The sequence below is a fragment of the Amblyomma mixtum genome, chromosome 2 (genome assembly GCF_055824585.1).
Source record: "Amblyomma mixtum isolate Tamu chromosome 2, ASM5582458v1, whole genome shotgun sequence".
Lineage (NCBI taxonomy): Eukaryota > Metazoa > Arthropoda > Arachnida > Ixodida > Ixodidae > Amblyomma > Amblyomma mixtum.
The window spans coordinates 303,823,434-303,851,352 of record NC_143013.1 but is presented as its reverse complement, the minus strand read 5'-3'; the positions used below and the strand labels follow the sequence as shown (position 1 = coordinate 303,851,352).

Below are 27,919 nucleotides of genomic sequence, written 5' to 3'. Positions count from 1 at the left end.
GTGTGAAGGACGGTATAAAGTAAGTTGTGGGGCTGTATAGAAAGGTGCATGGGTGTAAAAAGTATAAAGGGGTAAAGAAGTTCACACTTACTGCTGAAAGCCGAATTTCGACCTATGGCTTGTATTGCAGTGATAGCTGCACAGGACACTTTGAGAAATGGCATCGCTGTCGCAGTATATTAGGGTATGTCAGCCAGGTGAGAATAATCAAAAGGAAACATGTGGCTAGTTGGGGCGTGAGCGCTGTCGACAGTCTGTCATTCGCAGCCATGTGACGCAAGCAGGCTTGTAATTGAAAGCTGGTATTAAAGTTATCTATGGCATGTCGTCGCCCCTTGAACGGCGCGAAGGCTGTTTTTATGTGCGTGCGCGATAATTTGTCGATAATCAGATAATTTCACTGAATATTTTCGAAGTTTATGTTTATATCATCGTAGCTGCGTAACGAGAAGAGACATCGGCATTATATAATGTTCTGAGAGAGCTTTTAAATGCGGACAATTGTTATGGGCGGCCCCACAAATCAGACTTGATTAATTCCACGTCGGTCATAAAATTCGCCCAACGCGTGGAGGTAAGTGACGTCGCCAGACCGGAGCATTCCCATTGGCTGGAGAGAAGTGACGTCAAAAATAGGAGCATTCCCATTGGCCAGAGAGAAGTGGCATCACAAGACAGGAGTGATGCCACCAGACCGGAAGTGGCGTCACTTCCGGTAAAGGCGCCAACAGCTGCTAATTTTTCTCATTGCCAACACATTACAAAAGGAGGTGTCCCTGTGAATATTTTATTTCGTCCGCTATGTGTGTTCCGGGAAATGTTTTGCGCACGTGACACATTGGCACAACGCTAAATATATCGTACCTAAAGCACTGAATGAGCAGACCTGTATTTTACGTCGTTATAAGGACAAAAGAAGGCTACTTTACCCGCAAAACGGAGCTTTCATAAGCTAGTAAAGGCCATAAAATGAAACAGATACCACCGCTGGAGGTCGTTTTCTCGAGAAAACTGCGATGAAGCGAAGTACTTTTTTGTTCGCGGGTTACAGACTATATGCTATAGAGTACACCGCTATTCACTTCAAGGCAACGCTCACGAAGACCATAATTCTCTCGACGTCGTAATCAAGTCCAGGGGTTTAACTCGAGTGCAAGAAAAAAAATTATTCCAATTTAACTCGATATCATTAAAAGTCTCATCGGGGGAAAAATATGTCCTCGGTTATAAAATTAGTTCGCTGACTTCACCAGACCGGATAATTCCTATTGGCAGGAGGGAAGCGAAGTCACCCAACTGAATAAATTTGATTGGCTGGTAGGAAGCTGTGTCACAAGACCGGAGGTGACGCCACTCCCGGTAAAGGCATCAATAGCTTATAATGCTATCGCCTTGCCAACAAATATTGTAATTAGGTGTCCCTGTGAATTTTTCAACTCCAAATTTCTTAACCATAAATACACCATTTGCTGCCAAATGAGCCCTAAACAGAACCACAACAAAGCTGAAACAATAAAACTTCAGAATGGCACGACGCTGGGCGAATTGGGTCGTGTTACCGACGTGAAGGGCGCTAAAGGAACAGCATATGCACTTTTTTTATCTTCCTTCTTTTGTAGTTTTCTTCGCGCGCTTGATATCGAGGATCAGATTTGATTGTAAACAAAAACTGAATCGTATTGACCTCAGTGCCTCATTAAGATATCAATTTCTCTCGATTTGAATGGTGTAGATTTTGTATTTCGTCACATTTTAATGCCTGTTTTTGTGAAGGAGATGCAAGTTGGTAAAACTGAAGCCCTGAGATATTGAGATTCTGCCACTTCAAGCGATTTTCATCGAATATTTAAAGTCACGGACCAAATTTTGTGCTTAGGTTTGGTTTGTGAGGGTTTGACGTCACAAAGCGACTCAGGCAATGAGGGACGCCGTAGTGAAGGGCTCCGGAAATTTCGACCACCTGGGGTTCTTTAACGTGTACTGACATCGCACAGTACACGGGCCTCTAGAATTTCGCCTCCATCGAAATTCGACCGTCGCGGCCGGGATCGAACCCGCGTTTTTCCAAATTTTTTGTATCACAGTTACTCGAGTGTCACTTCTTGCAAAGTATACAAATTTCAATGAAATAATAGAAGCGGCTCGTAGGTATATGAAAACAATTTATTGGTGACCGTATGTTAATATAGACGTCTGGTCCAAGGCCCATTTTTGTACAAAACGACACTTCAGCATAGTGGCAGCCCTGGCCGTTTCAATGCAAGGCCGACACTTAGGCTTCAAAGCAAGCTCTATCGAAGGGTGGGGCGCTATGTACGCGACCGGCTTGTCAAGCGAGAATACGGGACGATAAAACTAATAACATGCGTGTTAAGCGAGGCGGAGAAGGGTCAACGTGGGAAAACTGTGAATCACGAACGACATCAGCAACTCGGAATTCGCTCAAGAGAAGTAAGCTGTGAAGAACAGAATAAAAAATGGCTGTGGCTTAGCTTGGTTAAGCCCGGTAATTGCGAAAGCAATATCCGTAGCTACGCCATGGTTCAGCTGGTAGTGTAGCTGGTGGTGGTGCTTGTGGTTAGACTTGTGGTGATGCATCGGTAATACAATCCAATCCAATCCAATATGCTAAGGTCATTATTAGGTCATTGGTAGCTAGCGGCCTCGCTACGCGACGGGCTGAAAGTGCAACTAATATTGCTTTCGCAATAAAAAAGACAAAAAGGATTGAATTTGCCTAAAGAAGCGTGTCTTCCGGTCTGGATAAGCTGCAAGGCCGATTTCTCAGCGTCAAATACGATGCATGCTGTGAGGATAATGCTCCTTTCATTAAGTATGAAGCAGCCCTTGTTTACGTACTTTTCATCGTTTTTCTGATGAACTCAGGAGAGCAGAGTTCGCGACGTTGGGGCAGTCAGTGGGACCCTATTTGTACTTTTTTTTTTTCATTTTTAATGGCAAATCCAGTTCTTCCGAATGGGCCTAAGAAGTTGCGCGATGACATCATTTGTGTACTTACGCGGGAAGTTTCTTCAGTAGTGCTTCCTCGTAAATGCCGTCACGGAGACTGCCTGCGATAATTAGAAGCAAAGGCAGCGTCGTCGTATCTTGCACTGCGTAAGATTACCGCAGCGAAGGAACCCTGCGCGTTAGCGTTACGGAGCCCAAGCCCAGACGGTGACCATCATCCGTGACAGTCAACTCGCCCCCAAGAATCAGGCTCCTTCATCCATGTCTTCTCATTAAAGAACGGGAGTGCACGCTAAGCGGAAAGGAGTAACAAGGGAATAAGCTGTTCTCTAGCGTCGTTCCTTGTGTAAAAGGTAGAGGGCGCTACAGGACAACTTACTCCCATTTCACTTCCATGGGCGCATTCGTATCTAGAGTGCTAGGTTTCACCAGACGGCGTCTTTCAGGCTAGAATGCGCTGCTTAGGTAAAGCCAGCCTTTCAAACTGATAAGAACAGAGCGGTGCGTATATAAAGCCGAGGTTGTATAGACGACGTTTTTAGGAGTTTACGAACTCTGTGGGGCACTGTAGCGAGTACACAGAAAAGAGCGCAGCGGGTATAATACCATCTTCTTCGAAGTAGGCCAGGCGTGTCCCTCAGTTTTGAGAATAAGCCGACGGATTAGCCGCGCACCCACACGGGCTCGCCCGTAACGCGGCCGCTGAAAATAAAAAAGAAAGCTGGTGCGATCCGTACGCAAAACGACGACGGCGGTGGCGGCCGCGCGGCGTCGTGGGTGGAAAGGCAGGGCCTAGAAGATACCGACGCGTACGACGACGTCAACGGCGACAAACAGCCGGAGCTCAGCGGCTGTAAAGCCGAAGGACGCCATAGTCGTCGACATCGTCCTCCCTGCTTTTACGACAAGCGGTGTGCGCTGCTGCTCCTATAGCTGCCAGTGAAATCTTCTCCGCTACGACTCGCTCGTTCTCTCAGTGAACTTCCCGCTCTCGCCGCCCAATTTTATGCACTCTGGCAGCGTCCATGCTGATGAATCGCTCGTCCTGAACGCCGTTCCGCTTGTCCCTGTTATACGGGGGGGGGGGGGGGGGGGGGGGTATATACTCTTTAAAAGCCTCCCAGACGGCAGCTTCGCTTCGGTGTTCCTTTTGTACTGTTTTCCCCAGCCCTATCATTATTTTCCTTCCCGTCAATATTGCTGCTTTTCTTTTGTTTTCTATTGTTTTTTTTTTGCGTTCCTCTACGGCTTCGCCGAAAATCCAGCGATGCTACCTAGAGAAAAAAAAAACAAAACAAAACGTCGGCGTGCGAGCCGGCTTCCGCTCCTTGATCCCAAGGAAAAAGAATACATCCTTATAGCTTTCTTTCCAACTACAAAATGCATACCTCGGGTAAGCGCTCCGCGCTCGAAAGGCGCGCCACGTAGAAGATCCTTGTGCTTGTTAGCGAGCTCCAGCATTAAGCCCGCCATGGAAGTGGGCCAGTCGTCCGGATCGCACGGATTAACCTCAAGCCCTCTTGTCTTTTTTTTTCTTCGCTTATCTAGGCTCTTTAATTTCTTTATTGTCTTTTTTTTTTTCATTTTTGTTGCGCCTTGGAGCGCTGTTTCGCCCGACGAGAGAGCTTTCATTTTACACCACTCGAAAAGTTGACCTTGACGAAACAACCTTCGGAACGACAGCGTACAGCACGATGTGGTTTTAGTTGGCGGGTGTTGTAACCGAGGACCAACCGTAACGTTTCCTACCAACCATGCAGTCAGAAAAAGTCTTAGCTGTAACCATTAGGCACACAATGCTTGCTTAAACGTACCGACGGAGAGCAAAGCAATGCTAACACGCGGGGTCATGATGCAACTGCGCTGTAGCGCTATTTAAGAGAGATTAAAAAAAACTTCTCATGCTTTCTCGAGAACACGGCACTCCTCATGAACTCCTAAAGATTACGCATTACCGCTGTGAAATGTTGGAACCTTTTTCTATGTGCTTTTGATTCCAAAAGCGATTATACTAGTTACCGTCGAGCCACTGCACTGCTATTTGGAGTTTCACTAATGACACTGTCAGGGTGTCCACATCTCTCACGTATGCGCATGACGTAAATAAGTGCAGCGGCTTAGTACTTTGCGTATTACGTCACAGAGCAGAAGCCGTTCGCTGCAATGCAAACAGTTATGGGTGTCATAGTGACTATGTTTCAGGCATATTCCGTTCTCACTGTCTTTGCCTTTCGTCAGGCTCCCTCACGTTCACACTAGTGCCAGGATGCGCCCGAGAATAAAAGCACCAGTGAAAACAAGTACCTTTATTGCGCAATCTATATGCGTATTTCTTGACGCTCTACAGCGGCAGTGCCCGAGCGATTGCTTGTCTTTATTTGTATATTGTACGCTTTACGTAGCTGAAATAAAATTTTTGTAAAATAATGGATCATTCTGCATGAATAAAAGCTGTGAATCTTGAAAGTTATCCGAGACATACGAGATGGCTTTATTTCTTAATTATGTGGGTAATTTTGTACGTTAATTCTTTCAATTAACTGTTTACGCCAATAAGAAGTTTAACAAAGTCCGACTCATAGAAAAGCACAGAATTTATCAATATTACATAGAGGAAAAGCTGGCGGTTTCGCATTTCATACGCCATACAGAGACGCAGGGATGCCGGGAAGGTGAAGTCTCGCATTTGGCTCGGATATCGTTGGGCATGAAACGTGGTTTCTGCCATAACAGTACGACTTTTTCCGAGGCAAACGTAGAAGAAATGCTGTGAAATTTTCCATTCCAGCCTAACATTGAACTTGAAATCCAGTGAAGGAGTGAAAAACGGCACTGTTGAAATAATTTAACCTGCGCACAGAGCAGACCACCTACCGATTCCGAGGCAGAATCCACGTTTCCGGCCCAACACTAGCCAAGCCTTCATGAGAAGAAGGCTGATGTGTCTATTTCATTTGGGGGCCTCGACATCCTTGCCTTGCAAAGGATGGCCTGTAAGGTTACCTGACCTTCTTTAAAGTTATTGCCGTTAGCCACTTCAAAAAATTTTCTGCCCTTTACCTTCTCTAGGTGGTACGAAATGATATTTTAGGTCGTTTGCACCACCGTTTTCTTTTTAATATGTATAAAATCCTGCACAAAACAATTTTTTATACCTTGCGTTTGGCCATGGTGGCCTTAGCCGCTTATGTGCCATAAAACAAAACACACACTAGCCAAGCCAAGTACGAAACACCGTCTTTCCGGCATTCCTGTGGCGGATGAAGTGCCCTTTAAGGAACGCGCATAGACGGTGGCACCGCTTTTTCTTAAAAGCAATATTCGGAAACTCTATAATAAAAAATCACGTTTACTAAATATTGGAGTTTTTTTTAATTACCTCTGAATGTAAATAAAGATGGGGCTTTCATTTGCCTTGAGGCGCATTAAAATACAGTTGAACCTTGTTTTAACAAAATACTAGATATAACGAAGGAATGACGATTCTCCTTGGAAGCCCGGTCAACATGGGCTATAACGAAGTTGTGGCTATAACGAAGTAATCGCCGGTACAACGAGGTTCAACTGTATCTGCTGGCATTTTTACCCTGTTTTCATGTAGAAGACCACTAAATAGTTTATATGCGATAAAGCTGTGCACCCCGCTAAAATATAAATTCCATCATCAAGAATATAAATGATAAATGCAGTGCACAGCATCGCGTGACGTGTGTGCAGTATGATAATAGAAGATGTTGCGGGACAAAAAAAGCGTTAAACTCTTAAAGGGACACTGAGGAGGACTCCATCCCATTACCTTTTTCAATAAAAGTTTATTATCCGGCTCTTTCCGGCTATATTGTCATTAGTCCAGAAGCAGAATACGCATCTATCAGCGAGTAAATCGGATTTAATTATCTTCCCACCTGTCGATTAGAATTCGTCACATTTTTACCGAAAAGGACGGTTTGCCACCGCTCACACAATCACGGCGGGCGGGTGGACCGTGATTATGTCATCGAATGAAAAACTTCCAGTAGTTTGGTTTTCTACAACGATGCCACAAATTTATTTCGGCTAAGTTTGTGATACTGCGTGCTAGCGCTAACACCGGCGAATGATGATCTTGAATTTATCGCACGATTTCATTTCCCGAACAGGACTATTCACAAGTGCGGCCTCAAGTACGTCTCTCCGAAAGCCTTCCAGCACAACCAAGGAATCCAGAAAATGTAAGTAAAAACACCCTGACTTGTTCAAGCTGAATTCATTTATTGCTGTAAAAGTTCCTTCGGAAAAAAATCATTACAACCTTTCCTTTTCGTTCATGAAGTCATCTTCAACAACAGCAAATGGCGATTTTATTACTTACCGAATGTTTTGCTTCCATCGCAGTCGGCTCTCTGACAGATCTTTTTCTCTTTGCGGCTTTCAGAAAAAATCTTGCGTAAAATGATTTTATGTCATGATTCATGGCATAGAAACTATTTTTACTTCCAAAATAGATTCCACTGGTGATTCAGTTTCTGTAAAATCTAGACTATTATATGCTATCCAGCATTTGAGAAAACTGCCCTGGGAAGAAGAAGAGGCCTAAAGAAGAAAGACGGTCGGGCTGCAGCGTATATTGGCGCTAAATCCAGACATATACTGCGTATGTGCTACATCCTTGACAGTTGCGACGTATAGCCGGACACCTCCGTGTTATTCTGCCAGGCTCCCTCGACAAGGCTTGCAGTTCACTTTCATGGCCGTTGCTCCCCGACATCCCCGACGTCTCAAGTGTCCGCGCAACTCCCATCGAGTTCGCAATGTCACCGACCAAGGGCGCTGCTCCGAAGAAATTCACACACGAAATGGACAACAGAGCTCACCCCTTAGCCATTTTACTTGTTTTTTCGGCAATCTAGCTCAGTCCAAAATGAAAATAAAGGGTGTCCTGTCAGCGACGTTCGCGTCGAACGTCAGCCTTCATGTAAGAAATATACCCGATTTCCTCCCTGTAGCACGGGCCGTATATATGCTTCTCGGAGTTTATTACGCGAATCGGTGTAAAGGACACAACCAAATTGCAAAGCGTTCTTTTTTCGAAACCCGTTCACTTTAACAAAACGCAGGGAGGCGTCGCGAAAGCTCCCGCCTTCGCTCGTATATTTCCCTTTCTGTTGTCGCATATCTCCCGTGCGCGTCAGTCGAAACGAGCGGCCTACAGCCGTGGTCCGCTGAATCTACTGGGCACTCACCCCTATTCCCGCTAGCGATGGTACAAAAGGGGGAACAAAGGGGTGAAGGGGGGCTTATTCCCGAATGCCCATTTTCCGTCGAAACGTGTTCTCCCCGAAAACAATTCGCTTTCTCTTCAAACAGCTAGCGGAAAAGCACGCGCGTTCGGGCCGAGCATCAATTCTTACGCGACCTTGAAAATAACGCCGCTGAAGCAAAAAAAAAAAAAATTCCGACAGCGCCTTCATTTGGTCGACATTGAACGGCCCGTTCTGCTGCCGCCTCCGTGCTGTGTCGAGGCCGTTGTTTTCATTAACTCGGCTGTCTTCTTCTCGTCAGAAAGAGAGGGAGGAGGGTCAGGGTTGGAGGGAATGTAATGGGAAAAGCACGGGGAACAAAGTCGATCGCTAACGCTGCGTCTCGCGTCAGCGGCAACCTCGGCCGTCTTTTATTTCCACTGGGAACAGCCGGGGACTCAATAAAGCGACGGCAACGCAACTACGACATGGCGGATGCCTGGGAACGGCTGCCTAAGCTCAGCAGTTTCCAGCAGCACAAACACGCACGAACGCACAGAGGCACAGGGCGGCCGTTGTGTCCTCGTGACAGCGAAACCGACCAGGCCGGAAGGAATCGGGTGTCCACAGCGCCTATCGTTCGCACCGAGGAGGAAGTTACCGCGAAATGGCGGAAACGCGTCCGACGTTGGTCCTTCCGGAGGAGCCCCCGTCGCGTCGTCGACGTCCGAGCTTCGCCGTAACGGCTTCCCACGTTTCGGAGCTTCGCTTGCAGCTCATAATTAAACCCACTCAGCGCGCTAGCGTTAATTACTCATTATCGCTGGCGTGATAACTTGAGCCGCACGAACTAATTTCTTCGTGCTTTGCTTTATCTTTTTTTTATTAGATTCCACTGCTTGAATCTTATCGCCTGCTTGCCCAAAGAAAAAAAAAGTGAGAGAAAGAAACGTTGGCCCAGTTCTGAACTCGCTCGCAAAAGATTTAAGGCCTTACCACGTGCCTCTAAAAAAAAATAAAAAGGAAGAAAACAGCTGAAAAACGAGCTTTCGGCAGCTCACAGAAGAAAGGCAAATTGAGAGATGTCAGGCATAAATATGAAAACGAAAAGGCAGGGCCAGTGTTTGTGGTCGGCACTGTGAAGTGCCGACTGAAAAGATTAGCGGCGCTTAAAAAGAGAGAGATAAAAGCCCAAGAATACCAGCAATTAAAACAAAAGTAGCATCGATCGCGTGAATTCTTTTCTATAACATATAGCTCGGGTAATAAAAAAAACAGAGAGAGAAATAAACTGAGGCTTGCCCCAGACGCCTGGCGTGCAGAACAGATAATGGGAAGAAAGATACACCAACGAATAGGTGTTGTGGCATTCGCATGCGGAGAAGTGGAGGAAAGGACAAAATTGGAATGCATGGAGAGGGGGGGAGGGGGCGTGCGAACATTCTGGTGCGCATGAAATGTTTGATGCTGAAGCGGCACAGCAGCAGTCGGTGCTTATCGGGAAAGGCTGTAGCTGGTTACCCAATTACCTGGATGACCACCGTAAGGTGGTCATTGAGACGGACATACCCTATCTCCTTGGTTTCGGTCAATGTTGGGTTTCGTCATGTACGTCAAAACGAGCACCTCTTTTTCCTTCCCTTGCCTTCTCAATCACTCTAATGTATACGGCTACCACACTGAAGCAACCGAATAATAATATACTATGAGCGATGGTACAGGCCAGAGTGCTTTAACTTTGTAGCGTGCTATCGTGGTCCGGCAGCCGAAGACGACGACTGTCCCAGTATGCCTGCCAAGCACGCGCAGACTGGATTTTCATGGCTGCTTAACTGCAAGGCCGGCGCAGCGCTGTTCCATCCCAGCCTGGCTGAGCGCGTCCAGCCGAATATATTTGTGGAGACCTGACGATGACTGGTGCCCACGATTCGTCTCCACAACTTCATGCCGACGTGTCTGTCTTTCCTCTTTTGACCCGTCCGTCTATCTATCTCTGTGGCGTGTAGCAGCAACTGCGGCTCTGTGCTTCCACTCGAATATTTCCCAGCAACAAATTCAGCCCTGCCACATTTTAAAAGGGCACTCACCACAAACTGAAGTTGACCTGTATCGAAGAGAAGAACTAAAAATGAAGCACAGGGGTCGCCACTAGCGGTCGATTTTGCAGACAAACTGGATGCGAGTCGTTCATTTCCAGAGCGTTAGCGCGAACGCTCGTATTACTCGAGGTAGCATTAGTATGAAACACAGAGCCATTCAAGTTGGACCAGTGAGTGGCGCCGTTGGTACACAGATTGTGCACCACTTAATAGACGTAGAATGTTCAGAGTGGTATAAAACGATTCAGCGCGTTACGGAGCATAAAATTTCTAGTCGAATCAAAGCGTAGCATATTATTATAGGGATTCGCACCGAAGACTTTTGGTTCCCCAAACCATGGCTTCTTGAAACTTCAAACGTTCATTACGACCAAACTAATTGACGTAAAACGTTAGAAGTGATGTCAAACGATTTGTCTTCTTGCGCTGTATATGTTTGCTTAAAAAAATGTAGATGTCCGAATATAACGAAAAATTTGTACCGGATACAGCGACGATGGCTAATGACGCAATATTCGTTCGGTATTGCTAACGCTCGATACTAATACTCTGCCTCAGTGTTTTGCTCTTTTTTTTCTCGAGTGGGGGAACATTTTTAGATGTAGTTTTCTCAGCAATAAGTGCGTCTCTTGCTTTCGGATAAGCATCAACATAAGCAGATGGAGGCACAGAAACTATTTCTACTAAGAGTAAATATTTGATGAAGTTATCCTCAGTATCCTACATTTTCTCAGTTTTAACAGTGTCCTCAGTTTCCTCAGCGTCCTTATTTTACGCAGTGTCCTCATCTTTTTTCTGGAGCAAGACTCGACGTGGTGTTCAGAGTTTTTCAAGCGCTCCGAGCTAGCGCTGGAAGCGGAAGTGTACTTAAACCCGTGTTCCCAGTCTCTCGCGTTTGGCCTAATATTCTTAGCTGTATATAGTTCAGCTCCTCACTTGTTGGTGCACGGTTGCTGAACAAATTATATCGCAGCAGAAGACGAAAAATACAGAAAGAGAAACAATAGCGCTCGTGCTCTTCTCCGTTTCTGTGCCTTTCGTCTTCTGCATGTGATACAGTTTGTTTATAATTAGTTACCTCAGCACGCATACGCTTAGCCTCAGGATCAATTATACCATAAAGAAGTCTGATCAATTAACTTCTTTAATTTCTGTCCAACTGAGTTAAGCGGAAGCTATCAATGGAGGCCTACAATGCAGCGAATCGGGCGTTTTCGCATACTGCATGCTTGAAAAAGAAACGGAGTGGAATTCAAGAGAAGGCAAGCGTAGCAGGGGACGGCAGAAAGTTGGGTGGGAGGATGAGATTAAGAAGTTTGATACGGTGACCGCAGCTCGCAAAGGACAGGGTTCATTGGAGAGACATTGGAGAGGCCTTTGTCCTGCAGTGGGCGTAGTCAGGCTGGTGATGATGATGATGCTTGACAATGCGTATCACCATAGATGCTTAAAAACGCGCCGTGTTTCTGGCTTTGAACTCGTGTTTACGCTTCACTTTACGACGTTCGCTGGTTGCTTTGATGTCTTGGCAAGGATATGAGCTGGCTCTCGGAGAACCGCATGTTATGACATAAAATCCGTAGTGAAATATCAACGGAACTAGCTCTGAACGGAAGCGAAGTCTTTTAAAGTTCTACGCGTTCTCAGCTGCAGTGTAGATGGGACGGCCCTTAAACATGACCTTCAGAGACGGATTTATGGGCGATGCTCAGAAAAGGTCAGAGAGTAGACGAGCACTGCTATACAAAACTGACACTGGCGACCCCCCCCCCCCCCCCCCCCCCCCCCCCCCCCCCCCCCCCCCCCCAGAAAAATGCATGCAAGACTAGTTTTTGCACAGAAAGATGCACGCCAAGATGAGCGGTAACCTTTCGCCGGCCTCCCTAGCTCGTTTAATGGAGCCGCTCTGACGTCAGCTCCACACTGATAATTCCTCTAATCTCTAGGATTTATGTTTAACCGCGATGCAGTACACTTAGACTTTTATCTCTCTTTTTCTTTATTAAACACGCATCTCTGAACAGTAAAAGTGGCCTGCAAAAACCGGAGAAACCGGACGTCACTGGAAGAAGCTTTTATGCCGCAATGGACTCTACTTGGCTTCTGAGGTGTGAAGATGCTGATGCTGATCAAGACCACAGCATTGTTGTTATTGACAATGATGATGATGGCAACGATGATGAATGATGATGATTATCTTATGAAATGATGGCATTAGCTTTCCAAAAAATCGATTAAAAAACAAGAGCTCTGCTTCAAATGTGCTAAATGGTACGCTAAATGATGACCTTGCTATAGACCAAAAGCGCTGCCCATCTCCTGGACCGTTCAACGCAAAAGCCACGGGTCTTGGAGGTTCATTTGTTAGTCGTGCCATCACAGATGCTTCGGAACAGAACTTATGCGCGTTATTGAAAGCGCTGGCGTAGGCCCAGTTGGTGTTGTGAAGTTTATTGCTAAGCGGTACTCGAAATGTAAGCATGGGTAGCGTGTGACAATGCTTGTTATTAACGCTGTCAATGTAAGATAGTGCATAAGAGGTAGTCTCAATTTTTTGCGAGTTCTGTTTGGATTTCGAAACGCATTTGACACCCATTATAGTTAATAGTTAATAAACAACTGACTTGTACGCTCCGAAAATGAAGCAGCGACTATATGGCACGCCGTAGCAGGGGGCCCCTTGTTTATTTCTAAGAACTGATATTCTTTCACACTGTAATTACAGCTCAGTTCATTTCATTGTATTTTGCATTTTCCACAAATACACAAAAAAATGCGAGGGCAAGCAATCAAAAGCTACAGTGAGATATCTTATAAAGGTTGTGAACTCCTGGCATTTAGCCGTTTCTGGTCCACGCTTTGCATAAACGTCAAATGCTGGTAGACGTGATAAGAAAAACCTATTACTGAAAAAAATAACGTAAGCAAATTACGATAATATTCTTTTAACGACGAAGAAAGATAAATCTGCGCACATATTCGCAGACGCATGTAATATATCACTGCTAACATTTATTCATTACATCACTTGCAAGTGCAGCAGTACGCCAGTGAAAATTTGATTGTTTTTCAGTTACGGTTAGCTTCGGTATTCAGCGATCTTCATAGGAGGCCTACTGCATAATTGGTAGCTGCCGTTTCGATTTTGCCCTGAAACATATGCCGGGAAATGCTGTTATAATTTTTTCAAATAATTAACGAAAACTATTCACATCTTCACTACCTGCGTCGTACGTTATATGCATCGGTGCACTTCCAACTGTCTTGAAATACGGCTGCCGCTAACGAGTATCTAAAACCCGCCATACGACAGTTGTCTGATGTACTTTTACCTAAGATTCCTCTTCTTCCTGGTGCGTATCGATGAAACCGCCTGCTTTCACACGGTTGCTCTGCGCATGCCAACTTCTCTTCACTCTCCCCCTTCCGCGCTCCACTGATTGAAAACAAACCGCCGGCTTGCGCCACGCATGCGCAGTTCGTGTTGGCGACAGGTGCAAGCGCGCACCTACCACTTCGCATGCGCAGTTGGCGCTTTGCTGAAGTGGATCACGCCAGCCTGTGGCGGGCACAGCGGTACACCATGCATTTATTTTCAACCAGTTTTCTGTATATCAGACGATTTTTGTGCGCTCCCCGGAGGGCGCCATACCGTGGAAAAATTCGGTTTGCATAAATATCCCCACAGCTGCCAGACGCCCTGCATCTTACGTGCTCCTTGAAGATTGCATTCCTCCGTCTAGCCGTAAAAGAGAAAAAGGCAGGAAGGCGCAGAAGTGATAAATTAGAAAAGATGCAGATTTATGACCTTGCACGGGTGGGGGGGGGAAGCGCTGCTACAAAGGGAAACGGGATGCTGTGTTGTCGCTGTGGCTGACGTGATAGTCTCTGAAACTAGAGGTAACAAGTCTGCTCGCTTTTGATTCTGTTTCAGTGACCTCAGGTTCAACCACATAGAAGCGATCGCGTGGACAGCCATCGAAGGACTGCAAACGATCGAGCTGTAAGTATGCTCTCCAGTTTTACAGGAGGGGTTATCAGGAGATTTCTTTTTTTTTTTTGTGGGCGGGATGGGGGCTCTACGTTTCTTTAAAAGACAAGTACCAACCAGTGGTTCTAATGGCTTCAGCTCGAAGCACGCACATTCACTGCCGCCAGTTGCTCGCACAAAGAAAAATGAACGATAAAAACAGACACAGATATCCTTGAAAAAAAAAAACAGTTTGGCACTCTGGCATACGGTGGAGTATGGAGAAAAGCCGGGAAAATAAATGGGACTTCGCAGCACTTCACTCGTGATCCAGAGAGCTAAGCTGAAGGAATGACGGTTTGGATCACTCGACCGCTACCAGTAAAATGAATACAATCAAAAGAAAACTGGGTCGCGAAAAAACTTGGAAATAGTCTCCACGCTGCCAGAAGTGCGGAGGTCAACCGTGTTCGAGGAAACATTTTCCCAGCTGCGGGGGCCATAAAGGAAAGATATATAGTGGCGAAGCTCAGCGTTGAATTCAGTTTCTCTGTGCTTAAAATGCAAAGTCACTTGAACGTGAGGATTGAAAAGACAGCGCTGACCTATTTCAGCAGTGAGCACACAAATATCCGTTTCGCGTTTTTTTTTTTACCTCTGTACTTTTCAAGTACGCATCCTTGCATTGATTTCAATATTTGCACGCTCCTGTGGCTCTTGAGAACTGATGTTCAAAGGACTGACAAACATTTGATAGTTGAGCAAAGTTTCTTCGTCTTCCTCCCCGTAGTTAATCAAGCGCGTTTTTAATGCATATAACAACTTGAATGAACATTCCTTACTGCAAGCATACTAGCACCGCAATTTTAATGCGATAGCATTATGTGGCTCTGGCGCGTCAGCAAAAAGTGTCCGCAATTTTCTCCGCACAATTACGTCGTTCTCTGAAGATGAATGTGTGAAATTGTGATTTTGACATATAGTTCGCGATGAAATCTTGTCGTGGGAAAAATTGGGTTGATTAGGTGTAATTGGTTAATTTATGTATTTTTTATTTGGTCATACTGTTAACCCTCAAATGAGGGTACAGGGAGGGAACAATAACAAATACGCTTCATAAGCACTTCAATGAGCAATCATGAGTCAGAGTTCAAAATTTGTACACCATTTCACAAAAACATATCAACACCTAGCTCAAATCGTTGCACGTTTGCACTTTCCACAACAATCACTTGGAAATTTGTTCCACATTTCAATTACATCAGGGAATAAGGAATACCGGTACACATCCGTACCTGTGTTAATAGGCTGTAGTGCCCTGCTGTGGTTTTTTCGGGAACCACGTTTTAGAGGAGCTTTCACATAATGTGCTTTATTTATTCTTAGTGCCCCTTGCATTATCTGGAAGAAAAGTTTGAGCCGATGTTTTATTCTTCTAATTTCCAGCGTTTCCAATTCACACTGCTGTATCATCTTTGTAACCGAGTCAGTACGGCGATACTTGGAACATATAAAACGTGCTGAAATCCGCTGTATTCTTTCTACCTTCTTTTTTAAGCATTTTTAATGGGGGCTCCACACAGCATTCGCATATTCCAGAACTGGTCGTACAAACGTTTTGTAGGCGACTAACTTAATTTCTCTAGTCGCGTTTGGAAGTTTTCTCCTAAGAAAGCAAAGCTTCTGGTAAGCTTTTGAATAGATATTGTCAATTTGAATACGCCAGTCTAGATTATGCGTCACTGTCACCCCTAAGTATCGGAAACTCTGTACCTCGACCAAGGCATTTTCTCCAATATTATATTCAAATCTGATAACGTTCTGTTTTTTTAGTTACTTGAGTGTATGTAGATTTTTTGTAGTTAATTACCATGCCCCATCTTTGGCACCATGAGTTTAATGATTGCAGGCATTTATTTAGTTTAATCTGATTTAGTTTAATTAATTAACTGAACGCAAAAAATACACTCAAACGTCAAAATAGCCACGGAAGTCGATATAGCACGTGGACGTTTTCCTTTTGCATTGCTTCAATGCGGGTCGCCACTATGATCTCAAAGTTTTTCCTCAGTTCAACAACATGTTTCGCAGATGATGCCTTCTACTGCACGTTCTCATTTTGCTAAGCGGATCTAAGACCCCGCCGCTGAAACGGGGGGACTGGGCTGCAATAAATCAGCTGTGCCTTTTCTATTCCTTTATTCATTCCATCTGTGAGTCGATACATTCCGACAGCTCGTTGGCCACAGCAGTGCAGCCTTAGACGTCACTTCTAGAGCCACCCCTAGCAGTGCGGTCCTGCTCAGCCACCGTTCCACATAATGGCCCAACAAACGTTCTCTATCTTTCCCTATCAATGTGAAAGTTTGTTCTCGCACCTCTCGATCGAGTATGGGTTTACAACTCGATAGTTGTTCGCTATCCCTTATCTTAATCGAACTGTGTGTCCCCGTACTACTCGGTCCCACTCACTCAAGTGACTCGCCTGTCCGCCTCAACTCTATGCGCAGACTGATCAGCGACAACAAGCTGTCGTGCAACTGCAGCAGCAAGTGGATCCAGCTGCAGATCGCCCGCAACAGCAGCATCTTCGGGCCTCTGGGTCACAAGATCGAGTGCTGGCCACCAGAGGGCAGCTCGGAACCAATGCTTCTGGCCTCTTACCCCATCACCGGATGCGGTGAGTGTCTGCATGCAGACGACTGGCTATCTCTCTACACTATCTGTCTAGCCTTTCCTACACCCTTATCTGGATGGCTTGAAACCGCGCAGGGTTCGTAAGGCTCGAGCTTAACGTAGTTTCGATCCCTGATTGCCCAGCCTATAGGCTACGGCCAGCCGGGAACGCGTGAACACAAAGGGGTTTGCGAACAACGGTCTAGGTTATTGAAAACCTACGCCGCGCATCCTTACCTGGGCCAAAAGGCTCATCAATGTGCTGCCGCAACTATCTGCGAGGAGTGGGACACGTCCAAAGTGCCTACAACAGTGTAGAAAAAAAAGTGCAAGAACGTTCCTCGGAAAAGGTTCTCACAGGCGCGGATATTTGTCAGTACCGGTTACTTCGCAACCATGCTGATGCCAGAGTTGTTGCCAGCAGGCTGGTCTCGGTCTAAGCTCCGGCTGCCTTACAAAATAAACGGGCGCATTTAAACTGCACAAGGACACTAACTTTCGTCAGTTCGTGTAGTATACTTGATGTGAAACAGCCCACAAAACATGATGAATGCAGAGCACCTCACGAGCGTTTAAAAACAATATTTTTAACACTGCACTGGACAAAACACAATTAACCAAGAAATTTCGCTGGTTCTTTTTTTTTTTTTTTTTTTTTGGGGGGGGGGGGGGGGTCAGTACTTATCTTCTTTTGCTGAATCAAAAGAGAGCGTAGGAATTACAGAAAAATCATCAACATCCTGGACACGATTCACGAAACCATACTGTCTCTGCTTCTCTTGCTAACCGCAGAAGCTCCGAAAATTGCTAGATGTACATTGCTCGCAATGCCGTTTTAATACCCTCGCATTATTCAACAGGATGGCGTAGAGGCGTAGACTTCACTTTATGCTTTACCCATAGACAACCTGCAGGTTACATGGCGCTCCGTATTGAACAGACTTCCGGGTAGAACGCTAAGCAACGCCATTCGTTTTCGGTGATCCAAGACGGCTATAAACAATTCTCAAAAAAGATGATGGAAGCTTGAGCCCTGAAGCTAAAAGTGGGCGACATTCCATCATCTCGAACGTTGACTCGGCGAAGGAGTTTCCAGACGAGCTGGCGTCTAGCTGTCCCCCGCATTTCGTTTATACACGATGCGTCTCGAAGCTCCAAAACAGAGAGGCTGCTTCGCGTCAAGCTGACCTGACCTGTCCAAGCGAAGTAGCGGGTTCCTCTCGAAATGATTCTATTGCGGCGAGGGATGAACGCCCAAAGGGCTGCTCTAATTTTGAAGCTGCGTCGGACAGCAATCAAAGTACTATTTCATCCTGTTTTAAAGGAATCTCATAAAATCAACTCGAATCTAACTCCTGGGCGTTTCATTACTTTAGCATGGTCGGGAACTTCGGCCTTTTTCAATTCTCCATTCGTTTGTACAACAACAGAATCACTCATTTCTTTGTTTTGTTTGCGTTTTTTTTCTAAAGGGGTACTGCAACACTTACTGAACGTAATAAATAAACCCTCCCAGTCTTTAGATCGCGTAGTCATGAACATGTCTGTCAAAATTTACACCTTACTCGATTATGTCCTCTCCTGGCAAAGTTCTGTTGTTTTTGAACAGGACGTTTTCTACGGCCTTGAAAGGTAATTTACTCAGTCATACAAACCTTATACTGACATTTAAAATTCCTTTAACTAGTTTTATGGCAATGCGGCCGTCTCTCTCCTTGTAGTGAGGCTTTCGAAGTTAGAATACGATGTGGTGCTTTGCAGCAGTCAGCGACCGTCAAATCCCAATTCCTCGAGACCCCAGTGACCACGATGGGACCGCTTACCCGCACAAGTGTCATATTAAAAAGCGAGTTTTCATAATAAAGTGCACCTTTTTCTAAAAACAATCCTTATCAGTGCGTTCAATTACATGAGCGAACAATACTGTTAACAGCTTGATAGTTAAACCCAGCCACGACCGGTAAGCGGCTTTAGCGGGTGGTTGCGCTTAAGTTAGAGAAGGTCAGCTCGAGTGAAAAGGTATGCTCGCATGCAATCGCCATAATCACGCAGACCGTGGCGGTGAACCGCACGCAGTGCTTTCGTGCTTCACAGGTGAGCTCCTCTCGGTGTTGCCTAAGCACATCAATGCCGCTACGCGGAGCTCCGGGAATGAATGCGAGGAAAAAGTACGCCCAGTGGAATTAGAGGACCTTCGTGAGGCGCCCCGAAAACCCTCTTTTTTCCCGACCCACTGACGCAGACTAGGCTGGCAGAGGTATAGGCATATCGTGCCTTGCGTCAGTGGTGATTTATCGCCGTGCTTGCTTTGGTTGCTTGCTTCAGCTTAAGTACACACGAAAGAAAAACAGAAATGGCCACCGCTATTCTCAGCGCTGGTTGCAACCGCGATGAGTGCCCCGCGCGGGCCTTTTTTCGCGGTAACGCAACGCTAGGAACAGGTTAACTCGAGGCGGTGTTTATTTTACCGGCCGGCCGTCGCACTTGTGTATGTAGGCTGCGCGCGCGGCGGCGTTGTTGATCGTCTCTCCAAGCCGAGTTTTTCGTGTCGGCCGTGCAGTCGACGACGGCTGTGGTACGCTGCAAGGCTGCGTGGTTACGCGGGGGCGTGCCGTACTCAGAAATGATTAGGAGGCCCCGAGTAGTGCCCGGCAGCGCCCCTGGTCGACAACTCCGCGATTTGGTGTCGGAGCAACGGCTTCCAGGGAACATGCTATCATTGACGTATGAGTTTTTTTTTTCGTTATTTTAATGCGAATGCATTTCTAGGCTATGTCAGTGGGGTGGTGTCGCCAAAACGTATCCGCAAAACGTGTCCGCAAAACGTGTCCGCAGCCGGTTGGCGTTCACAAAAAAGCTGACTTGAAACGAATGGTTGCGATCGATAGAGGACGGTGTGAGGATGCTGCGCAAAAAAAATTTGCCGATAGGATAATTAATTAAGTAATTACAGCCACAAATGTCGAAAAAACTTCAAACTAGCGCGGACGTCGATATAGCGAGTGGACGGGAAAACAGCCGCGGACGACAAAATAGTGCAAAAATTAGGCAAATCAGTGAAAATAAAGTTTGAAATGAATTTAAATGTATTTCATAAGTTATGATTAATCGAACAAAAGTTTCATTGACGTAGATTAATTAGTTAATTAATTATCAGCAAAAACCATTGGACGGTTGAATAGGCTGGACAGAGATATAGTAAGTGGACGGGAAAGCAACCATGGCGCCAAATTTGATAAGCCAAAATGGTTGAGATAAAAAGAACGTATGATCAGAGTAAACAAATCGATTTTCATTTAAGGCTTAAGATAATTACGCTAATTCAGTGGTTAAATTGATTAATAAACAAGAAAATGATAATTAGAGGGAAAGAGAGGCGACGAGTGCCGAGGATGTGTCAATGCTTTCGCATTCTTCCAACGCGGATTGCTGCAGTGACCTCTATTTTTTTTTTTTTTTGTTCGAGCGCAATGGCGGCACGCAGTTGGTGCTAAGCGCCAGAATCTTGTTTTGGGCTGGAAATGCAACAACTTATTCACGCTTTGAGTGGACGCAGTCAACCGCTGTGAGTCAAAATGACACTCTGTCGAACCTGTGGGAGAAGGAGGGTACGGAGACAGTGTACGAAGGCTCCACAGGTGGGTGGTAGCCATGGAAACCACCCGGAGATTAGTTAATAACCGTAGAAAGGAGGAGGGTTATTGTGGAAGGAGGGGAGTATGGCAAGAGCGTAAGAAGGTGCAACTGGTGGGTGCTTCCCACCAAAATCGCCCGGAGATAAGTTAAGTTACCCCGGAAGTAGGGGGATGTGGCGAGTGCGGAGGAATCGCCAAGCGGAGGATGGTTTCCGTTGGAGAAGTAAGGTATGGCGAGAGCCTAGGAGAGTTTAACCGGAGGGTGTTTACCGTGTAAGGAGGAAAATATGGCAAGAAAATAATGCGCAAGCGGAGGACGGTTGCCACGGAGACCACCCGGATGATAGTTACCCTGCAAGGAGGTGGAGGACAGTTACCATTGGAGAAGAGTATTTTGACGAGAGCGTAGGAATACGCAACCGGAGGGTGGTCACCGTGGAAGGATGAATTGAATTGAATTGAATTTTTATTTCGGATTATCAAGGAAGCACTTTCCATCTGCGGCGGCAGATGGAAAGTGCTTCCTTGATAATTCGAAATAAAAATTCCATCTGCGGCGGCTACTGCGAGACGCACTCCCCGCGAAGAGGGTCATCGGTGGCACCGCGCTCATAAAGGGTCAGACTGGAGAGGACAGCTAGCCGAAAAATGAGTGTGTGTGGAAAATTGAAAAGAGTGCTCTAGAGTTACACAGATATGAAGTCCGTCTCATATTCTCTAACTGAACATATCGTAAAATATAAATACCTTAACAGCTGTCGCTGAATCTCGCGTTATCTAGTGGTAACCGTTCTGCCATTTTTTTTTTTTCAAGGTTAGAAAACAACAAAACAGGCTCAGTTCTTTGTTACTCTGAATTCACCAACAAGTGACTGAGCAAACGCGCTTTGAATTAACTCTTCTAAACGCTTTTACTTCCGCATTCGGGTATGTCGAACTTCATCGTTAATTTTTTTATGCGATGGTTTGACAACGACGCCATTCGTTTGTCTCTGCACTTAATGTGACGACTCGGGTAGACCGGATCATCTCGATGCGTTCTTTTTCGCCACTATCAGGAACGAAGACCTCATCTGTGCTGCTTGCACCTGGCATCGGCTTAAGCCTATGAGACGTGGCTTTTTATTTCGTGCCAGCTATACTACACCTAGGCAGGTGCAAGCTTTGGGGCTACGCACAAGCCATGTGAAGAACGGAGGTCACGTACGCTGTAACCGCGCTCTTTGCAAGAAACTAGAACGTTTTTGATGGCTTCCCGACCTTGAAAGCGATCGACAAGAAAGTGTTTCTTTTTGCTCACTGCGTCTGTTCTGTTGTAAACGCTACGCGCACTCAAACGCATGCGATAACATTAGAGTTGATACACGGAAACCTCGCCGATGTGCGAGAAGAAATTCTCTGATTGGTCGAGATAGGTCACATGACCACGTGACGCCATCACAACCTGCCCACCGGGCTTTGAGCAACCTAGTTTCTAGACAGCAGCCTAGATAGAGAATCTAAATGAAAAATCTGAAAAACGTGTATGTTGTGACGGTGCTGACCAATGGTCAGCACCGTCGCAACATAGTGGATCCTTGCTACCGCAGCTAACAGTCCGAATGTGGCGGTTTATGCGCCTAAAATTTCTAGGAAGCTGACACAAACACACACAAAAATTACAGCAGAAGCTGCGACAGATGTTAAAGCTAATTATCGCATTCCACTCTTGAGATGACTTAAGCGTTCCCATAGTTGTTGTTTTTTTTTTTGCTTTTTAATGAGCCAATGTTGACATATATGAACTATCGCCTGTATAAAAATTGCTTCCGCCTTTCAGAAGGCTGTCTTCCTAAAGGCTGCCCAGTTTTCATACTTGAGGCGAACACCTCCAAGGTAGACTTTCAGCGAGCAAGAGTAAAGCATAAGAACTCGTTCATAAACGCAGGCAATCAAGTTCCTTTCTTTTATTTTTCTTTTCTTGAAGTCGTGATTATTGCATCCAGGCATACAGAGGAATGATTATATGAACGGGAAAAGGTTTACTGAACGAATCAGTCAAGCTCAGCTGCAATCTCGCCTAAACACGATCTGTCACTAGGCATCGGGTAATGAAGCGAAAAGTAACTATAAGCACGGTTGCTGGGACTCAGGACTACAGACACCCGCACCATGCCGAGTGCGCCATAGCCCGCCATAGCTCGTATGCGTCCGGGGGCGCCAATGCGCGTTTGTAAGAAACACGTATAGATAATGCGCGAACATGGCAGCGAAAGAGATGACGACGAATGTGGTGAATTTTCGCAATATACTCAGGCCACCGTTCTCATTTCCAGTGATTCCAAAGTAATGTTCCTTACATCTGCACAGAGCAGCCTGAATTTCTTTTCAAGAAGAAAATAAACAAAGCAGAAAGCCGTTAATACACATTTAACATCAGTGTCAAGGTCGCGTGGTCCGGATAATCCGTCTTGTTTCTCCTTTCGGGCTAAGTCCTGGCACGGGAAAATCAGTTATGTCGCCACGTGTCCTTAGCCTGGCACGGCTGTATTCAGACGTCGCTCACGTTTTCATCCGGCTGTCGGTAACACGTCGGTTAAAGCGTTAACGGTTGCAAACTACTTGTCACCAGGAGTGACGTACGGAGTACCGCGTGGAGCGCTGCTGAGGTTGGTCAGTGCGGGATAAATTGCGTCATTTGGTGGAACGAGAGAAAAATGACCGCATTCGACGCCACCCGGGACGTCTCCGGCGAAATCGCCGGGGCGACTTCCGGGCGCCAAGTCCGCAGTGGGACGCTAGGCGCGTTGGACCGGGGCCAAGGAAGTTCGGCGCCGCGCTCTTCTGCCGGCCCAAAGGTGGTGGTCCCTCTCTCTCCAAACAAGCCGAACAGATGTCGACATGGCGGCGTCCCCCTCATCGTCGGGAGGAAGAGGTGACGCGCGGCGCATTTAGCACTCTGTCGCCGCGGAACAAATCGCGCGAACTCTCGCGGAGCGAGACCGGGTCACTCGGCGCGGCCCTGTCGTGCGGGCAAGCTGGGTCGAAGGTGTCTAGACCATTCGGACCCTTTACAGCCATCCATCTTTCGTTGCTAGGCGGCTGTTGATTTTGGACGTAGTCATTATAAATGCGAGAGCATTATATGGCTCTGTCGCGTCAGCAAAAAAGTGTCCGCAAATCTGTCCGCGCGATTAAGACGTTCTCTAAGGATAAATCTGTGAAAGTAGGATTGTGAAAGACAGTGCGTGATAAAACGTTGCCGTGGGAAAAATTTGGTTGATGAGGTGGAAGTAGTGAATTAAATAAACGCGATAAAAACGCGAAACAATACACTTAGACGTGAAAATAGCCATGGACGTCGATATAGTACATGGACGTCAGAACATTCACGGACGTCGACATAGAGCATGGACGTTTTGCTTTCGCATTGCTCCAATGCGGGTCGCCGCAGTGACCTCAAAGTTTTTTCTATATATGACTTCATGGGATGCAACAAAGGGATTAAGCTGTCCTCCAGCGCACTCACTTTTGTGAACGGGAGGACAGTTCACTCACTTTTTACTCCTTCGGAGGGCTCCGGATAATTTAGACCGCCTGGGGTTCTTTAACGTGCACTGACGTGTTCTTTAACGTGCACTTTAACGTGCACTGGCAATTCGCCGCCATCGAAATGCGACCGCAGCGGCCAGGATCGAACTCGCATCTTTCCGGTCAGCAGCCAAGCACCACAACCGCTGAGCCACCGCAACGGCCCGTAGCCATTATTGATCGGGAAAAGCTCCCGCCTGAAACCTCTCGGTCAAGAGTTATCGTGCAGTCGGATGATAGTCTCTAAAGTTTCCCATTTTTTGCGAAGAACACGCTTAGATGGCGCACAAAAATATTCCACTGCCCCTGATGAAAGTTGTGCGATTCCTGTCGCGTCTTGATATCTCCATGTCATGACTCTACATTGTTTGCAGTGTGCTAGTTAAGTGCCTTTTGTCTCATTTGTGTTAGAAAAAGGCTTTACATAAATGATTCAGCTTATTGTAGTCCTCTTAAAGTGCTAATGCGGCAAAACAAGCGAACAGATATACATATGTTCCGGAGTCATACGGGGCCTTACTCGAAACTCGGGGGCACCCATCTGAAAAGCAATCTTTTGCGTTCGCTCAGTACGCCTGGCTTTAAAGGCTGCTGCGCGGCTTCTCGCAAAGGGTTCAAAATATAAGCATCAGTCATTTGCGGCACGTTATATTTCTACAGGAAGAAAAGTCGATAAAAACAAGTTGTGCATATACATCAATATGGAACGTGCAGCGCTGGCAGACAACGTACATAGACGAGGAGGGCCCACAATTGCGCGGAACGATCAACTTTATTTTTGAACGCAATCGATCTGCACCTTTTATACTGCGACCCCAAGATTATCCAGTGATATGCAGGTGCATGTTACTATCCAAGGAATTAAGCATTAAAGAGATTGACGCGCAAGCGCATATTTTCTTTACAACTAACAAAAACAGAAAATCGACAAGCACCATTTTTACTTCGACCCAAAGATTAACCAGTCACAGTGTTTGGAGGAAAAAAAAGAAAAGTATGCGCCTGCGTGTCACTGTTTTTTTCTGCTTATTTGATTTTTCCTAACTTGGTTTTTCCGTTAATCTTCTACAGTTATATTGTTCTAAGGCCCTGAGCACCATTGTCACCAAAAAAGAAAAAAAGCAACATCGTGAAAGTTTCGTGTCTATCCTCTTTTAAAAGCTCCCTGGGGAAGACTGTATCCAGTATTTTTAAATAGTTAAAAATTCAATAGCTCGACTCTTTCTGGTTGTGTTGAGGTATATTCAGCCGCATATGACGGATTTATTGATGAAAGAATTGCATTTAAAATTAGCATTATCAACATTTTTTCCCCTTGCCACTCCACTGCAGCTCGTGATGTCAGTGCCGACAAAGGACTTCGTGATCGCCAGTTAAAAAAAGAAAATGGCAGAATGTCATAGCCTCAGAGATCCGAAACAAAAAGGAAAAACGTCATGACAGCTTTCTTGCGGAAACGTCCGATGGCGGCGATACCACCATTTTATTTTGGGGAGTTCTCTTATCTATAAAACCTCAGTTGCCAGTGAAAGTATACGGGGTGTATCAGATTATTGAGTACTAATTTTTCTTAAAAAAAACGTGAAGGACATGTCGGTGCTCTATGTGCAAGTTGGTTTTGCAACAATGCGGGCATTATTTGCGGCTCAGTGTGCAGTAAAAAGGCGAATTATTAGGCAAAATTAGCTAGCAACTTTTTTTTTGGTTGGTTTTAGGGAATAACCTTATATCGCAAAACTGAAGGCCTTAAACATTGAAGATGAGGCCAGTCCATCAAACTTCTGATTTATGCAGTATAGAACGTGAAAATAAAAAGGAAAAAAAACGTTTATGAAAGTTTTTCAAGATGGCTTTCCCATGCAGCACATTTCCAAAATTAAATGGGCATCGTTTGAATGAAATACACACGCCGCTTACGTCTTTTATGACATAGAAGATGCTGACCTGATTCATCCGATGATACCACGCGTAGGAACACCATTTTAAAAAAAGTTCAATGCGGCAAAGCCAACTTGTTTGAATCAAATACACGCGCCGTTTACGTCTTTTATGACGTATAAGATGCCGACCTGATTCATGGGATGATACCACGCGCAGGACCACCATTTTAAAAAAAAGTTCAACGCGCCAAAGCCAACTTGGCGTACTATCAAGCGCGCAATTTTCGCGTTCGGTATCTAGAACGATGCCAATTCCGAAATTGGGAAAAGTTTTCAACTAGCAATAGTCGCTCCTCAGTCGAGACTTCATGGGATGCGACATTGCCTCGGCGCAAAGCCGCCGCGGTGGCTCAGTGGTTATGGTGCTCGGCTGCTGACCCGAAAGACGCGGGTTCGATCCCGGCCGCGGCGGTTGAATTTCTTTGGAGGAGAAATTCTAGAGGCCCGTGTACTGTACGATGTCAGTGCACGTTAAAGAACCCCAGGTGGTCGAAATTTCCGGAGGCCTCCACTACGGCGTCTCTCATAGCCTTAGTCGCTTTGGGACGTTAAACCCCATAAGCCAAGCCAAGCCAATTCCGAAATTTTCAAAACTTGGCTCTTCTTCGATTTTGACGGCCTTCAACGTCGAAATATAACCCTGTGCCCTAAAACCAGAAATCAGAAAATTTATTAGTTAATTTTAGTTAAACATTAGTTTGTTATTGCATTATTTGACGTAAATAATGTCCACCCTGCTGTAGAGTCTACCTTCAGGGACTAAATGGAGAAATTTTTCACGGTTTTTCATCATCATCATCAGCAGCAGCCTGACTACACCCACTGCAGGGCAAAGGCCTCTCCCATGTCTCTCCAATTAACCCTGTCCTTTGCTAGTTGCCGCCACTGTATCCCCGCAAACTTCTTGATCTCATCCGCCCACCTAACTTTCTGCCGTCCCCTGCTACGTTTGCTTTCTCTTGGAATTCACTCCGTTACACTTAAGGACCAGCGGTTATCTTGCCTTCGCATTACATGCCCTGCCCAAGCCCACTTCTTCCTCTTGATTTCAACTAGGATGTCATTAACCCGCGTTTGTTCCCTCACCCACTCCGCCCTCTTCCGATCTCTTAACGTTACACCTATCATTTTTCTTTCCATAGCTCGCTGCGTTGTTCTTAACTTAACTCACGGTTTTTACCTGTATTCAATAACTTAACTTGTCCGGTATAGTTTCTGTGCCTTTAGAACGAGGTAATGGATCAATAGAGTCCTGTTCTTAGTGTCCCTAAAACGTCGGTACTGGCTAGGCGAGCGAACTAGTACGCATGCACAGAAGGCAGTAGCTCGGCGTCGTCTGGGCGGGGTCCTTCACCCTGCAGAGGTGCCAGCGCCGGAAGCCCCCGATTGTCGCGCCACATGTGCCGCGTCACGTTCGCGCATCGCAATCGCCCACCGAACGTGACGAGCGGGTGCTCCCCGGAGACCCTCGAGGCCAGAGCCTGGAGCGGTGTACGGCTTCGCTGCTCGTTTGAAAGGCTCCCAGACACCTTCGTCTCGTCTTAAGTGTAGGCAGCTGGTTGACAACATGTTTGGCGCTAATTTCAGGTGCTAGGAACGTTCCCTTCCTTTAGCTATCATGTTTGGTTCTCAGTTGAGGTGTTACTGACGTTCCCTTAGTTTCGTTGTTGTTGTTTTTTTTTAATTTCCTTCGCCTCGTCAATCAGCGCTTTTCTTTTCTCTAGCATCTAGGGGTCGCTGCAATAAACTGCTTTCCCTCTTGTGTCAATGCCCGCGCTGATTTGGCACAGTGCGGGCGATCTGAAGGTTATCGACCGAGAGCCGCGTCGACGCAATTACG

At 46.0% G+C, this 27,919-nt stretch overlaps 1 protein-coding gene and 1 non-coding gene across 2 annotated transcripts in view; one reads left to right on the top strand and one right to left on the bottom strand.

The window, feature by feature from the left end:
• Window positions 1-27,919, top strand: part of LOC149364753 (high affinity nerve growth factor receptor-like) — a 124,096-nt gene that overhangs the window by 75,546 nt on the left and 20,631 nt on the right. The window contains exons 3-5 of the mRNA XM_089574684.1: window positions 7,110-7,181; window positions 14,223-14,291; window positions 16,769-16,938. Coding sequence (XP_089430810.1) covers window positions 7,110-7,181; window positions 14,223-14,291; window positions 16,769-16,938 — 311 coding nt within the window. The remainder of the gene's footprint in view (window positions 1-7,109; window positions 7,182-14,222; window positions 14,292-16,768; window positions 16,939-27,919) is intronic.
• LOC149364754 (U4 spliceosomal RNA) lies at window positions 26,282-26,418 on the bottom strand. Its single transcript, XR_016289308.1, has one exon. It is a non-coding gene; the product is annotated as a U4 spliceosomal RNA (small nuclear RNA).